This window comes from Antedon mediterranea, chromosome 6 (assembly GCF_964355755.1).
Source record: "Antedon mediterranea chromosome 6, ecAntMedi1.1, whole genome shotgun sequence".
NCBI lineage: Eukaryota > Metazoa > Echinodermata > Crinoidea > Comatulida > Antedonidae > Antedon > Antedon mediterranea.
In genome coordinates, this window is record NC_092675.1 from 12,339,880 (window position 1) to 12,357,679 (window position 17,800).

At 35.2% G+C, this 17,800-nt stretch overlaps 2 protein-coding genes across 2 annotated transcripts; one reads left to right on the forward strand and one right to left on the reverse strand.

Annotated features, from left to right (window-relative positions):
- Positions 1–3,397: 3,397 nt before the first annotated feature.
- LOC140052428 (uncharacterized) lies at positions 3,398–4,366 on the forward strand. The gene has a single exon (XM_072098039.1). The coding sequence runs from the start codon at positions 3,398–3,400 to the stop codon at positions 4,364–4,366; it is 969 nt and encodes a 322-aa protein (XP_071954140.1).
- A 4,586-nt stretch (positions 4,367–8,952) lies between these two features.
- On the reverse strand, positions 8,953–12,230 carry LOC140052430 (uncharacterized). Its single transcript, XM_072098040.1, has 3 exons — positions 12,112–12,230; positions 9,671–11,001; positions 8,953–9,191 (listed from the first exon to the last, which is right to left on the reverse strand). Exons 1-3 carry the CDS (start codon positions 12,228–12,230, stop codon positions 8,953–8,955), a joined length of 1,689 nt encoding a protein of 562 aa, XP_071954141.1.
- Between the last annotated feature and the right edge of the window lie 5,570 nt (positions 12,231–17,800).

The window sequence follows — 17,800 nt, forward strand, 5'->3', positions numbered from 1 at the left end:
GTACCTAATTAATTTTGACAACTCGTACCTGTTTAATTTGTACAACTCGTACCTAATTTAATCGGGTACAAATTAATTAGGTATGAGTTGTCCAATATAATCGGGTACGAGTTGACAAATTTCCCTGTGGGGGATCAAGGGGATTTTTTAGAAAAATGACCACAATGTCTACTGTTTTAAATAAAATAATTACGCAATAATATTGCCACTAATGCACATATATTGTGTTAACATCATCTTATAGAGCAATACCAATAGTAAGTAGTTGTCAAAAAATAAAAGGGTAAAAATGTTGCCATTTTTTCGACACATTTACCAATGGGAACCAAAGAATATTTTTTTTGAAAAATGGACAAAATTTCTACTGTTTTAAATTCAATAAATTCGCGATAATATTGACACTAATGCACATATAATATTGTGTTAACATCATCTTATAGAGCCATAGCAACAAGTTATGTCAAAAAATAAAAGCGTCGAAATTTGGCTATTTTTCGCAAATTTCCCTTTACTATAATAGTACAGAGATTGTTTTTCGAAAAATGGGTAAAATTTAAACTTTTTAAAATTCAATAATTATGCGAAAATATTGTCATTTATGGACATATATTGCGTTCACATCATCTTATAGAGCCATAATAACTAGTTATGTCAAGAAATAAAATGGTCGAAATTTTGCCATTTTCGACAAATTTACCAATTGGGGACCAAAGAATATTTTTCTAAAAATGGCAAGAATTTCTACTGTTTTAAATTCAATAGTTACGCGATAATATTGCCACTAATGCACATATATTGTGTAAACATCATCTTATAGAGCCATAACAACTAGTAATGTCAAAAAATAAAAAGGTAGAAATTTGGCTATAAATTATAAAAAGAAAAGATGAGAAATTACGAAGCCAAGAAAAACAAATGCAAACCATGCATGAGTAATATCTTACACGAGAAGACTGACGAAAATATAAATTCTAATTTTGTTATTCTTTAGTATAGAAGAAAATATTGCAGAACCTGAAAATTAACATTATGTTGGTATTATATGATCAGACAACGCCAGGATCGCACCAAAAAATTGTCATTATTGACACAATAATTATTTTGCAAGTATTGGTATAGCAGAAACAATTTCTTTTTACAAACCGTTGAAGAGCAATGTTCACTTTAAATTATGCCGATTTCATCGTGATTGTTATACAGAGTTGAATTATTTTAAGAAGTAATATATTATTTGCATTGGATCACAATTGATTGAGGTGAAAAAAAAATTAGTTGAAGAAGATGGTCATTAAATGAATTATTAGAAGTGGAAATAAAACAATATAATAAAGAAGCTGAAAATAAATTTTCATTTCATTTCATTTCATTTATTTTGTCTCATAATACAATATAAAAAACATGGACATGAACAAGAAAACATCACACAAAACCAGGCAGAGACAGGATTCCTAAAAAGCGAACTTAATCACTATCTAGTAGGTCTCCTATTGCACTGATTGTATAAAAACATTTAGAATAAAATTTGTATTAAACATTAAAATTGCATATAATACTATATCAAATTAAATTAAAATATATTACAATATCATTAAAAATCGTCAATACATAGCAAAATCTTACTTAAAATATATTTTAAGCTTGTTTATAAAAGTCTTAATACCTGTATTTAAAATTAATGAATCCCTTATTTCTACCGGTAGTTCCTCCCATGCACGAGGAAATATGTGGAAAATTGAGTATTTTAAAGAATTTGTCTGGGCGAAAGGGTGTACAAATATGAGATGATCACCGTGACGAGGGTTGATGGAAATATGGTTTAAAATGTCCACAGTATATATGCCATAAAGACATTTGACAATAAATGACATGGATAAGAGTTGGAAACGTTTTTCAAGTGAACTTAACCCTAAAACATTAAGACGTCGTTCATAGGAAATATCCTCCTCATAGAAACAAATTTTAGTCATTCGGCGTTGGACTTGTTCCAATGAGTATAGATGTCCTTTTTGGGAAGGTAACCAAGCAGGTATACTATTTTAAGTAAATTTTCTTTTGGATGATACAAAGTCGAATAAAATTCGTAAACTTACGTTTTTTACTCTAGCTTTCGCTGGTCAACGACGCAGCTTAATCATGAGTGAGTCTCTGTGACTTGGACTTGTTAATGTGGGAAACCGGAAGTACCGATAGGGGGATCTATACTGTAACCATTCGGGGGTGACGGATATGCGCGGTAGAATAATTTAGACCGGAGTATATATAGCGGCCCGCACGTGGGTACAGGTTGTGCATATCCATCGTGGCTGAGTAGAGGCAGTTACTATACCATTTAAATTGTCAGTTATTCGTTTTCAGGTACGTTGTAATACTATATCATAGATTAAGATATGAATCATTGAATCAATTGTTGTATTTAGTCACGGTAATGAATAGTAGTATTGTATTAAACGTGTTATTTATGCTCATATATGTAATTGTAATTGATGGTAGAATGACTCGCCGATACACAGTGTGCGAGTTCGGATTACAATATGGCGACCAATATAGTGGTCGTATGTAGTTGTGAATAGTATTATGTTAAGATTCTGGTTTACATGTTTATTAATAGATTGGGCTGAATGGCGATGAAGGTTTAGTAAAGATGTGTATGCACCATTCCAAAATGAACATCGTTTAATCCAGGTATAGATGTGGTTATCACTTGTTATATATAATTGATAATAATGTAACACTTATGTGATGTGTATGTATTGTACTAAAGACAACGTAATGAGTATAGCAATGGTTTGTAATTGTTCAAATGTGGATTATTATGTATGTTTGTTTGTTGTATTTATAGGTTTTTTTTTCCAAGAGATGGCCGATTGTGGCTGATACTGTAGTTTATATGTGATAAATGCCAGTGAATATAAATGTGAATCCGATAGTGGCGGATTGTAGTTTATGCGATCAATGCCTGTGAATATGAATGTGAATAAATGAAATAATGGAAATCAATGCTGCCTTTTTATGATTGTGTCCGACTGGTCTCGAACGACCACATTAACATTAGATCTCGTATATGGTATAGCGCCATCTATAGATCGTTTAGGATTTCCCAAATGGGATTGTCGGGGCCTCCTCTTTAGTAAGTTGTTGTACAATTTTGGGAGTTCCAAACCGCCGTCGTCTCTGTTCATAGTGTTACCATGTTTTCTTATTTTTATTGATTCTTTTAATTTCCTGTCTTTCCATGATGATTCTGTGCCTAGTATTTTTACGTTCCAATTTGGTAAATGAGTGTGAGTGGTCATGTGATCGGTGATTAGCTCTCATTCCAGAAGGATCAGCGGAACATCTTAACTCACACTTAAACACAATTGACAAAACAGGTAACATAAAATGTACAACTGAGCATATGTCTAACAATACATTACCTTTCTTAGACATCATAATTACACTGAACAATGGAGACCTGACGACGACAGTTTACAGAAAAAAGACCCACACAGACCAATACTTAAATTTTCACTCCTGCCATCCATTGGAACATAAGTTAAGTGTGGTTAACACTCTGGTTGACAGATGTGAAAAAGTTGTCACCAAAAAAAACGAGAAACTAACAGAAATGAAAAAGATTAAACAGGCGCTCGTTGGGTGCGAGTACCCTAATTGGTCCATGGACAAGATAATCCAAACAAGATCGGAGAAAGGAAAACAAAATGTCAAACAAAAAACAAAAGATACAACCAACAAAAACAAAGGTAACATAGGGATACCTTACATACCAAGAATATCAGAAAGAATTAGACGCTGCTTATCTAGTTACAATGTCAACACTTATTTTACTCCACAAAACAAATTAAGAAGCCTTTTAGTTCACCCAAAAGACAAAATAAAAAATGATGACAAATCTGGTTTAATATACCATGTAAATTGCAACAACTGCAAAAAAGCATATAAAGGAGAAACAGCCAGAACTTTATCAACAAGAATAAAAGAACACAAAGCAGATGTCACTTCACATTGTACAGGGATCCTAACACGTTCAGCCAGAAATTCAGCTTCAGAAATTGTTCACAACTCAGCCATCACCGATCACATGACCACTCACACTCATTTAACAAATTGGAACGTAAAAATACTAGGCACAGAATCATCATGGAAAGACAGGAAAATAAAAGAATCAATAAAAATAACAAAACATGGTAACACTATGAACAGAGACGACGGCGGTTTGGAACTCCCAAAATTGTACAACAACTTACTAAAGAGGAGGCCCCAACAATCCCATTTGGGAAAACCTGAACGATCTATAGATGGCGCTATACCATATACGAGATCTAATGGTAACAAGTCCAAGTCACAGAGACTCACTCATGATTAAGCTGCGTCGTTGACCAGCGAAAGCTAGAGTAAACAAGGCCAACAGCCATTAAGTCGCGTGCTACAATGCATAGTGATACCGGACCGACAGACAAACAGACCGACAGACAGACAGACCGACAGACAGACGGACCGACCGACATAGTGAACTATACTGACCGAAATTACTGAACATGTTTAAAAATGTTGAAATGTTTAAAAACATTTATATTTTCTTAATTTACACGTGCGTAGCCTGTCACTTTTGACGTGCTCGTATAACGTAATTTCGAGTTGAAAAGTAAGTCAAGAAAACAGAAATCGGGCAAGAAGAGTGCGCAATAACATTTAACGCGCAGTGCGCGCGCAAAAATCTGCGCACTCATGGCAATTTTGTAAACGCTTAAAATTGCCTGAAACGTACTCTTATTTCATCGAAAATAAATTTTGACAATTTTAAGCGCGCTTACGCATGCGTTACATGCGCTACGCACGTAATTGTATTGCCATATGATGATTTATGCCCTGAAATTTATGAGTACCAAATTTTATTTAATTGTGATTCATGGTTGTTAAGATATGATTACAAACGTGATTTCGTTAAATCGTGCGTAGACCGCGTAATTTTTTATTGCGCACCGTGAAAACATAACCACATAGATTCCTGGCCATAAGGAATATTCTGTGAAAAATTGACTTAGCTAGATTAAACTGATATCAAGATAAGGTCATAAAGCGATAAAACGAATAGTGATACCGGACCGACAGACAGACCGACATACAGACCGACAGACAGACCGACAGACAGACCGACAGACAGACAGACAGACAGACAGACCGACCGACCGACATAGTGAACTATAGAGTCGCTTCCACGCGACTAAAAACGTAAGTTTACGAATTTTATTCGACTTTGGATCATCCAAAAGAAAATTTACTTAAAATACTATACAGTGATCCAGATGAACCTTTTTACAAGCAGGTATACCATATTCAATAATCGAACTACAATACCACAGAATAATTTTGGAATTACAATAGTGTCCCTGCAACGAACAATGCGCTTAATAAAACCCATTAATTTTAAAGCTTTTGATCTTGTCTGAGACACATGTAATCCCCAATCTAATTTTGACGTAAAAGATTGTTGTAGGAATGAGAATTTTATTCTGATGGGAGACTTCAATGCTGTAGTAGGTGAACAAATTGAGGAAGAAAAAAGTACTGGACAATTTGGACTAGGACAACAAAATGATAGAGGATATAAACTCATAACATTTGCAAATAACCACAATTTTGTAATTTGTAACACTCTCTTCAAGCAACCTTTACGACGAAGATACACATGGGTTTCACCAGAAGCAACATGAAGATACCAACTTGATTACATATTGGTCAGGGAAAGATATAGAAATGCTGTTAAGAATTGTCATGCTTTCCACGAGCTAATATTGGTTCAGACCATAATCTTGTTGAAATGATGATGAAGTATATAAAATTCAAGAAAATAAAAATTGGAAAAGCAAGCAATAGATGGATTCTTCAAGCCCTACAAAATAACAACAACGTACAGGAACTATGTACAGATCAAATAGATACATATATAGTTAATAAAGAAGATGCGGATGTTGAAACAGATAAAAAAAGTGATTATTGATAGTGCAAACAAACATGTCAAAAATAAAATGGGGAAAAGACCAAAAAAAAACATGGATCACAGATGAGATGATAACACAAATGGAACAAAGGAGGAAATGGAAAATTATAAATACAGAAGAAGGAAGAAAGGAATATAGAAGACTAAATAATCAAGAAGAACAACAACAGATAAGGCAAAAGAAGAGTAGATTAGTAATAAATGTAAGGAAATAGATAATCTACAGAAGGCTGGACGGAGTGACATATCATATAAAATAATAAAGGAACAATCAGGAATTAACACTAAAAGACGTAAGGGTACACAAGCAGTATTAAATTAAGAAGATAAATTACTAACTGAAATAAGACAAAGATGGAAAGAATATCTGGAAGAGTTATATGCTGCAGATCTAAAGCCAACAGTGTGTCCGCTTGAAGATGAACAAAATGTAAATGAAGAAAATCTGGGACCAATATTTCTGGAAGATGAAATTACAAAAGGAATTAAAAGACTACATGAAAGAAAGCTGAAGGCATAGATGGGATAGCTACAGAGATGTTAAAACAACTAGGAGAAGTAGCAACCTTGGAACTTTCTAACTAATTCTACACACAAGGAAAATGGCCAGCGGATTTCACTAAATCTGTAGTAATACCCTTGGAAAAGAAAATAAACACCCAACGATGTGGTGAACACCGAACGATAAGTCTCATAACGCATAGATCTAAGATAACACTTAAGGCATTAAATGACAGATTGGCATCAAAACTTGCAGAGTATATTGGGAAGGATCAATTTGGTTTTGTAAAAGGAAGAAGCATCTGAGATGCGATTGCTGTGCTGAGAGTGATGGGAGAAAAATCCTTAGAATATGGTAACGAATTGTATATACTAGAAGGTACGCTCGCTTCGCTCGCGTACAATCTAGGTCGTGCCCACAGATGGTTCTCAAAAACATAGTAAATTCAGTGTAAAAAACTGGCGATTTAAAATGTACGTAAAAAAAACCGGTGATTTATGTAGCCAACTAAAATTAGTACCCTGGCAATTACTTGAGTAAAAAAACCCAATTTGTGTTTTGTAATGTAACATTAGGGTTGAGGGATGGTAAGAGGGTGGGTGCAAAGAGGAACCATTTTAAAATATATTCTTTATCCGTAACGACATATTTGATTTTATGTTTTATAAATAATAAACCACTAAACATTTGCGATACTTTATTGAAACGGTCACTGTCATAGTCGATTGAAATAGTTAAGTACATGTAATGATACACCACTATGACTTTTATATTCTTTGTAATTATTAATAATACTATTAAGAAGCAACTGTCAGTATTAAAGTTTAATTATGTGTAAACAGTACCACCACACTCGTAAAAAAAATTGTGCTTTAAATGGGACACAAATGGTTTATGTATTTAATGTCAAAGGTTTTTAATTTATCCCCGAAGGGCACGTAAATTTGCCTACTTGTGTTATACCAAATGTGGGGAGAGATTGGAATGTTCCATTCATCGCCAAGCAATCCTTTGTATAAACGCATATTAAATCTATCAAAATAGTATTTTTTAAAGAAAATCGGCCTGTCTTCAACATTATGATGCTTTACTCGAGCTGTTCAACCGGTTTTCAGCTATTAAAAACAATTATCCAAGGAGGAGATAGGAAAATGCGAAACATCCTCGTATTATTGTGTGCGGGTATTTTTCAAGATGGATATCCATTAGACAGTGTATTCCACGATCGGAAAACACCCCTATTTGGGGCAAATCGTTGAACCTAAATTCGTTTTAATTGTCAATAACTAATTATCTAACTCAATTTAATTAGTAAACAGGGTTACATCAGGTGGTTAAAATCAGTAACAAAAGTACGAACCAACTTTATATACCATCAAGTAAACATTCTAGAAATAACGCACGATTTACCGAATTTTGCCCTTACGTAAATTTATATATAGATGCTTTGTGGATTATGAAAAAGCATTCGACAGGATTAATTGGATCAAATTGAAGGACATCTTGTATAGGTGTTGGTGTTGACTATCGGGACAGACAGTTAATATGGGAGCTGTATATCAATCAATCTGCATCAATTATAATAGACGGGCAGTTATCTGAACCAGCACAGATAGGTAGAGGTGTCAGACAAGGAAGAATACTGTCAACTAACTTTATGAAGAATTTCTACTTTCAGAAGCACTTACAGACTGTAGTGATGGAGTAAAAGTTGGTGGTCACAGAATCTCAACTGTACGGTTTGTTGATGATAAGGATGGACAACTCTAATGGCGGTCTCCAAAGAATATTAAAGAAAATTAATGAAGCAGGGAAAGAATATGGAATGAAGATAAACACCAGAAAAACTAAAGTAATGTGCATAACAAAAAGAGCAAATGTACAAATGGAAATATATGTTGATGGGGAAAAGATTGAACAAGTTGATTCCATTTGCTACCTGGGAATAAAAATAACAACAGATGGCAGATGTAAGAGTGAGATTCTGAGGAGAATATGAAAGGGGAAAGGGGAAATTCATACTCAACAGGAAATTCTTAACAAGTAAAGCAAGTATTGAAACAAGAAAGGAAATGGTTAAAGCATTAGTATGGAGTGTTGCATTATACGGATGCGAAACATGGACATTAAAAAAGGGAGGAAATAAACAGAATAAATGCATTTGAAATGTGGTGTTGGAGAAAAATGCTAAAAATTCAATACACGGAGTACAGAAGGAATGATGACATTTTGAATGAAATAAGAGAAGAAAGACAACTAATGAAACGTATTAATGAACACAGTATTAGAAATGGAGGATTATTGAAAATAGTGATGGAGGGTAGAGGAAGGAAGAGAAAAATGCTACTGGATAGACTTAAAAATGGAAACAAATATTATCAACTAAAGAGTAAAACAGTCCTGAGATCCGTTTGGAATATTCCATTCAAGTGAAGAATAAGTTTGTTAGTTATGTCAAGAAATAAAAGGGTCGAAATTTGCCACTTCTGTGGCAGCGAAGAAGATCCGAATGAAGGGGGTGGCTTTTCTCCTCCATGATCGCCTGTAAACCATTTTTCAATCGTTCTCCGTAGTGACAATCGTAGACTGAGTCCGCCGTCAGCGCCGACGAGCCAATCACTCCTAATGCCCTTTCTAACACCTTACGTATGCGGCCCTTATCTCCCTTGTTTATGTTCCCACCCCAGCCTAATAGACAATAATCCAGATTGAAAAAATAACAGATGAATAAAACATAGTATGTATCTCTTCCCTAACCCTAAAAACGTTCATTTTCCTCAAACAGTTCAGTCTAGTATTTAATTTGTTAATTAGTTGATCTACATGCTCTCCCCATGATAAATTATTGTCATACGTTACCCCAAGATACTTATATGTTTTAACGATTTCTACCTCAAGCCCTTTAATCTGGACAGGCTAAATTTCCCTTCTTTTTTTACGACGGAAATCTATTCGCATTTCTTTGGTTTGCTACATTAAGTTCCAGGAAATTTTCATCACAGTATTTCGTAAACCTAACTATTTCAGATTTGAAATTTGTATCATCATCCTTTTTTATTAAACCTATCATTGCAGAATCGTCTGCAAATTTAATTACTGGACAGTCCGGGAACCTAGGTTGGAAATCCGACGTATACAATGTGAACAAAAACGGTGCAGTACAGTACCTTGTGGTGCTCCCGTATTTGTCCGAATAACGTCCGATCTGACATTTTGATTTAGCCTAACAAACTGGAGACGTCCAACGAGGAAGTTAAAAACGAACGAAATTAGTAAATTGGGGATATTCATGCCGAACAACTTATTAATTAAAATGTGTGGTTGAATGGTATTAAAAGCTGAACTAAAGTCGAAGTACATAATCCTAACAGACGGGGATGTTTTCCAATTGTCAAGATGGGGATACATTTTTTCATTTTTGTATATTAATGGGTCTTCAGTGTTCCTGTTTCTCCGATAAGCGAACTGATGTGGGTCTAAAAAATCTGCAACTAATGGTTTCAGGTTTTTTAGAACAATCTTTTCACAAACTTTCATTGGGACGGATGTTAGCGCAACAGGTCTAAGATCGTTATAACACTGTATATTTTGTCGTTTAGAGATTGGGATGATGCATGACGTTTTCCAAGATTCCGGCAAGGTTTGTGTTTCAAAAATCAAGTTAAAAATATATTCAAAAATATCTGCCAATTGGGTTGCGCATAATTTAAGAACTTTGGGTAGAATTTGGTCTGATCCAGCTGATTTGGATGCTTTCAGACCTTTAAAGTGGCTGGTAAGTTCATCCGCATTTGTCTTAAGGTCAAAACCACTTTCATCTGGTAAGGCCAACCTACTTTTGATTAAGATCTGTTCATCAGAAGAATTATAGCGATCAAACCTATTAAAAAAAGTATTTAATTCATTAGCATATTGCTTAGTCAAATTAGACACAATTCCACTTCCTTGTGGCGATTTTGCATATCCGCTCATTTTCCTCATTCCCCTCCAAACCTTACTCATATCATTACCTACAAAATTATTTTCTATTTCACGTTTGTACTTTATTTTACTTTTACGTATTACTCGTTTAAGTTCCCTTTGGATTTTATTTAGTTCATTTACGTCACCTCGATCGAAGGCCTGTCTCTTTTTCTTAATAACATCTTTCACCTCCCCATTTATCCATGGTTTACGGTTTCCGTAGATTTTAACTATCCTTTTTGGTATTAAATTTTCAGTACAAAAGTTAATATATGCACTAACCGCTTCCGTTACCTCGTCTGACCCGTTTGAATTTTCCGTAAAAACACTCCAGTCCGTAGTTTCAAATTCGCATTTCAGCTGTTCTATTGCATCTTGAGTCCACTTCTTAACAGTAATTACCCTGGGTTTCTGCCGTACCAATGGACGATACTTGGGTTGTAGTATAATTAAATTATGGTCAGCTTTACCAAGTTTCGGCAATTTTCTTGATAAATATGCTTGTTTTACGTTTGAATAACATATAGTGGGGAACCTAATGTTCCAAAAATCATTTCCGTGAGATTTTAATGCTCAAGTTGAGTTCTTGGCAGTTTTGGAATCCTTGGGACCAGCAGAATTCATTGCAACAGAGGGCCAATTTTTCCCGACCCTATTTTGGCCGCCATCTTGGATTTCAAAAATGGCCCCCATTTTTTACTCAAAACTGATAGTAGCTCCTATTTTAAATCACGTACGAACGTAATTTGTGTGATAAATCTTACAATATTTTGATAAATCAGTCCAATGGTACAATTTATAATAATAGCATATGGCAGCCATATTGAATTCCAAGATGGCCGCCATTAAAAACATATATAATGTATGCATTTTATAGTCAGGGTCCTCGTGTATTTCCGTAGGATTTTAATGCCCAAAGTAAGATTTCACTTCTTTAATATGGTGGTAGGATACCAAAAATGCTAGGTAACCAATTTTCACGATCCCGTAACCATGGTAACAGCCCCAAGATCAAAATGGCTCCAAATTGGCCCTATCTCCGTATCCCTTTGGTCTATCAACAAGATATTGGTATCAAAATACTCGGAGCGTATATATTTATATTCATTGTAATGGAACATTTTGACGAAATGTAATAGGAAATGCTATTTTTCTGCACTATTGACCTTTGACCTTGACTTTCATTGTATCTAAAAAACGGCTGGTCATTGAAATTTAAAAATGGTCTCAAATTGCTGAGACCATACATATTCATATTTATTGTAATGCAACATTTTGTTAGAAAATGACCGGAAGTAAAGTTATTGACCTTTGACCTAATAAACATGAACTTGATATATACAATAATCGGCAATTATTTGTGGTAGGTATTAAACAATGGGTTTATACATATTATTATCATTTGAATATCTAATTTCTAATTCACATACTTAGTTTTTATATATTTATAAATATTAATCAATCAATACCATGCATTTATTGTGTCAGCATTCTCGTCCCATTCTTTCCAGTCAAAGGAGTGAGTGTGGTTGATTCTTAAACTTTGTACCTTTCCATTTTATTTCCTAATGCTTGTTTTTCTTTAAACAATTTCATATATATAGGTTTCTTATACATTGAACTGCTGCCGGCCATACATTATTACGTGTTCGTAGATGATAATTTGATTGCTTGGTTCAGTTGCTTGATTAGACGTTCCTTGGGGTTGCTTCTTTGATGTGTCGATATAAGAAGTAATCTTCCAATGCTAACATTGACTGCCATTTTGTAGTTATATCGCCAACCCAAGGAATCATTTTAGATTAGATAGAGTGAAATTGTTAGAAGTGACCAAGAGGTTTTGGATGTTTACAGCATTTTATGTTCCCTTCAAGCTACTAAATGTGTTTAGTTTCATTTTTTTTTCAAGGAGTCCACAACCAGACTTTGCTCACAAACTTAAAAAAGCTTTCTTTTTTTATCATCTCTGTTTAAGATATATTTCTTGACTTCATTTGAAATTATTACTAAGACAATGTTTAAAAAAAGTGTTGATTTTGTTATGAATGTATTTTGATAAAATCTTGAAGGATTTGTGTGTTTTGTGTTAAAGAGTGAATTCGATGGGAAATCCAGTTCGATTTCCTCATTTTGAGTAATGCCGCCAACAAGACCACCAACCCATTTTAACTATGTTCCTTCTGTTCCTTCCTGATCCGGGAAAAGAGAACTATTTAAATACAGATTTTTTTTCTTTACATTCAAATTAATTACATTCTTTTATTCTCTGTTACTTAGTAATCTACATCAAGCCAAGCTGGTTCATTATGTGAATTAAAAATTAGCTATTCAAATGATAATAATATGTATAAATCCATTGTTTAATACCTACCACAAATAATTGCCGATTATTGTATACATCAAGTTCATGTTTATTAGGTCAAAGGTCAATAACTTTACTTCCGGTCATTTTCTAACAAAATGTTGCATTACAATAAATATGAATATGTATGATTTCAGTAATTTGAGACCATTTTTAAATTTCAATGACCAGCCGTTTTTTAGATACAATGAAAGTCAAGGTCAAAGGTCAATAGTGCAGAAAAATAGCATTTCCTATTACCTTTCGTCAAAATGTTCCCTTACAATGAATATAAATATATACGCTCCGAGTATTTTGATACCAATATCTTGTTGATAGACCAAAGGGATACGGAGATAGGGCCAATTGGGAGCCATTTTGATCTTGGGGCTGTTACCATGGTTACGAGATCGTGAAAATTGGTTACCTAGCATTTTTGGTATCCTACCACCATATTAAAGAAGTGAAATCTTACTTTGGGCATTAAAATCCTACGGAAATACACGAGGACCTTGACTATAAAATGCATACATTATATACGTTTTTAATGGCGGCCATCTTGGAATTCAATATGGCTGCCATATGCTATTATTATAAATTGTACCATTGGACTGATTTATCATCATATTGTAAGATTTATCACTCAAATTACGTTCGTACGTGGTTTATAATAGGAGCTACTATCAGTTTTGAGTAAAAAATGGGGGCCATTTTGAAATCCAAGATGGCGGCCAAAATGGGGTCGGGAAAAATTGGCCCCCAGTTGCAATGAATTCTGCTGGTCCCAAGGATTCCAAAACTGCCAAGAACTCAACTTGAGCATTAAAATCTCACGGAATTACATTAGGTTCCCCACTAATACGTCAAGGGTAACAGATTCCCGCGTGCTGCACTTCACATGTTGGTAATAGTAAACGCTACTCTTTTTAGGGTACAATGATTAAAGTCTCCATTTATTACAATAATGCGTCAGGGGAAGTCGTTTCAATTTCCACTATAACTACGGTTAGTTCTCTTTGTGCTTCCTTGGCCAGATTTTTGTTTGGTATGTATACAACCACTATACTAAAACAACATGTGAAAATTCCCTCGGTATGTAGAACGGACGTATAGAGAGTACCATTATTTCAACGTTAGGCGAGCACCTGTTTTTCTTTAGATGCACATTGTTTGGGTGACAATACATTTTGCTTATATATGCCATAACACCGCCTCCTCTATTTTTTCCGGATTCGACAGTTCTATCACCTCTGAATAATGTAAACCCATCAATCCTAAAATGTTTGTCACTTTTCTCTTCACTCAACCATTTTTCCGTAAAGGCCATCACACTAACGGATCTACATTCATGCAAATGCATATTTGCATTTAATTCATCCATTTATTTACAATTGAACGTGCATTTCCCATAATGATTGTAGGCAAATATGGTCTACCTTTCCTAGCACGGAACCGTTTTCTAACTCCACGGGCCCTACCTCTTTTTCGCCGTCGAATCTCGAAAGGTATGTCAGGCCATTTTCCAGAACATGGGTATTTGATTTGGTTGCGTATGTCCTACATTTCCATAGGCGTATAGCAAACAACCCTTGGCCTAGCTTGCGTCGGCTCATTGACGTTAAAAAACGGTCTAATCATGTTAACAGTCACCACAAAAAGCGAAGAACAAACAATAGTCAACATTAATACACCGAAAATCCACAATAAAAATGCAGAAAAAAAATCACTACACGCATCCAAAGAGCAACAAAATCAGGACAAGTGAGCTTGGTCGACCGCAGTGAGCAGCGCCCTCTATCGATCTTTTATGATTGTCATTTATGCACATATATTTTCGAAAATGGGCAAAATTTCTACTGTTTTAAATTCAATAATTACTCGATAATATGGCCAATAATGCATCATCTTAAGCCCCTTTCTCACAGACGTGCCTGCAATATACCGGTATGATGCTGGCGTCGTGCCGGTATCGTTACCGGCATATACCCATTCTCATCGGACTATTGTGCCGGAAATATAACCGGTATATACCGGCTTTCTGTGAGAAAGGAGTCTGGCATATTCGGCCAATAGAAAGTCTGACAAAATAATTATTGAGGGCGTCCTTTATTGTTATTATTCTAGCGATATGGCGGCGAATTTTAATTTGCAGATTATTATTCTCTTACTTTATAGCATATTTATGCAATACATGCTATGTACAGTATATTTTACATATATTATACAGGTACAGGAATTAAATAGCCGTCATCGGCAATCTATAAAACAGCGTAGAAGGAGAAATCAGGCTGTACAATTTACAAGGCGACGAAGGGTCAGGCACCAACAAAGAGCTATGGCCTATAGATTATATGCTATGGCAGCTATTGATGGTACGTCGTGCACTCGCCGTATATGGGTAAAGGATCGCAGGCATGGCCTTGTTTTTTGGAATACTGTAATGACAATGTATACAGATGAAGACTGGCGCCGATATTTCAGGATGTGTAAGGCAACATTTAAATGTATAGCCAATGAATTAAGACCCCGCCCTGGAAAAAGAAACGACAAATTGGAGAGCTCCTATCCCCTATAAAGTTAGACTAGCAGCTGTTATTTGGTGGTTAGCCACATCCACCAAATATAGAAGCATATCAAACATGTTCGGAATTGAAATATCAGCCCTATGCAACCTAGCACGGGAGGTGTGTTTTGCCATCCGATGAAACTTATTTAAAAGATACATATCGCTTTCCTCTGGTGAGAGATTAACAGCAAAAATAAATGGATTCGAAAGACGCTGGTTCCCTCAATGTGCTGGGGCCATAGACGGTACCCATGTCACCATTCTAGCCCCGTCAAAAAATCCGGCAGACTACCATAATAATAATAATAATAATAAACAATATTTATATAGCGCCTAATGGATATCACTGACCCCTCTAGGTGATTTACATTAGACCCTAACTAATGGTAATAAACTATCCCCCACCGGACACCATTCCGGTATTTCTTAGTCGAGGTTTCAGGGATGGAAACAATCAATAATGTGAAAAGAATGTAACTATGCTTAACTAAGGTAAAAATAACCCCCGCCGGACACCATCCCGGTATTTCTGAGTCAAAGTTTCGGGGCCAGAATTAAGAATAGAGAGTAATTGAAGCATGCACTAACTTAAACTAGGGTTAAACTATCCCCCGCCGGACGCGATTTTTTTTTCGTACATAAGTTGGGGACCCTTCATGAAACGTCACAAAATAAACATGAATAATTCATCAGTTAAATTTGTTGTTCCGTGTGCACCCAAGCGTATAGCAACAAGAAGTGATTACACGCACAACTGCGATACGATTCTTTCTACAGTAGGCCTAGGATTCTCGGTCAATTCACGTAAAAAATGTGTATAATTTGTGTACTGTAATTTTTTAATTCTGCTATTTTATTAGCAAACAATATGCATAAACTCGAAGGAAATTTAAAAATGCGCGTATATGAACACATGAGATAGGAAGATTAGACCCACGAGAATATAAAATGTATTTTTAATTTTGCTGACTTATTACTCGGACTGTATCATACCTAACACACACACGTCACACACACCCACACAGCTACTACTAGAATAGACACCCACACAGCTACTACTAGAATAGACATATGGGTTTAGAGACTAATAATTAGGCCTAATAGTATTAATAGAAACTATAATTTTAACACGTAATTCTTTAGTAATAAATGATATTAAAAACACCATAAACTTAAAGGCTGATTATTTCAACAATCCACACAAAACGTCGCTATTTTTTTTATGAAATATCACGCGGCAACCACAGCGGAGATTAGGCCTAGAATCGTACCGCACTTGTGTAATCACTTCTTGTTGCTATACGCTTGGGTGCACACGGAACAAGAAAATTTAACTAATGAATTATTCATGTATATTTTGTGACGTTTCATGAGGGGGTCCCCAACTTATGTACGAAAAAAATATCGCCCGCCGGACACCATCCCGGTAGCGATTTTTTTAAATCTCCGCTGTGGTTGCCGCGTGGGATTTCATAAAAGAATAGCGGCGTTTTGTGTGGATTGTCGAAATAATCAGCCTTTAGTTTACCTCCGCCAAAGAGGTATATGTAATCGGTAGCGTGTGTTTGTTTGTTACTTGGCCAAATTGAAAATTGGCCAAGTATGTTGATCTGTTTGGTTTGTGTGTTTGTTTGTTACTTGGCCAAATTGAAAATTGGCCAAGTATGTTGATCTGTGTTTGGTTTGTGTGTGTGTTTGTTACTTGGCCAAATTGAAAATTGGCCAAGTATGTTGATTGGTGCGGTTTGTGTGTGGGTGTGTGTGTGTGTTTGTTTGTTTGTCATCACTCTAGCGCTCACAGTTTTTATTCGAATAACTCCAAATTACTACCATACATGTCACCTGGTGCAAGGACGACACTGCCCAATTTCGGTTAAAATCTGGACCACGGTCCCAATTCTGGACCACTTTTAAAAATTATTTTCAGACCTGCTAGTGTTAAAAGATAGGACAGAATTATCAAAAGCCGGTGAGCAGTCTTAAATTAACAAGTAAACTAAAATTGCATTTTCTCGAGAACTACTTCTCAAAAAAACTTCATTTTTGTACAAGAGGCAAGAGTTATAATTTGTGATTTTTAATTTTAAAACATAATTTGATTTAATATACAGGTTTTTTGAGGCGAATAATTTAAAAACCTATTTCTTTTCAAATTCACCCGTGTGTTTTTCGCGTTGCTGTTCTATTGTTAGTCGACTGAAACTATTGTTAATTGAAAGGCTTGTTACATAACCTTTACACCAAACTCGTATACACATGATTGTAATGAAATTAGGCTAAATCACATAGCATAAGACACACACTTTTGGTGAAAATAGGGTCAAGGTCATTAGGCCAATTTTGATTTGGCCAAGTATCGCGCTATGCGCGAAGGCTAGTTTGTTTGTTACTTGGCAAAAAAAAATTTTCCAAGTATAGTATTCACTT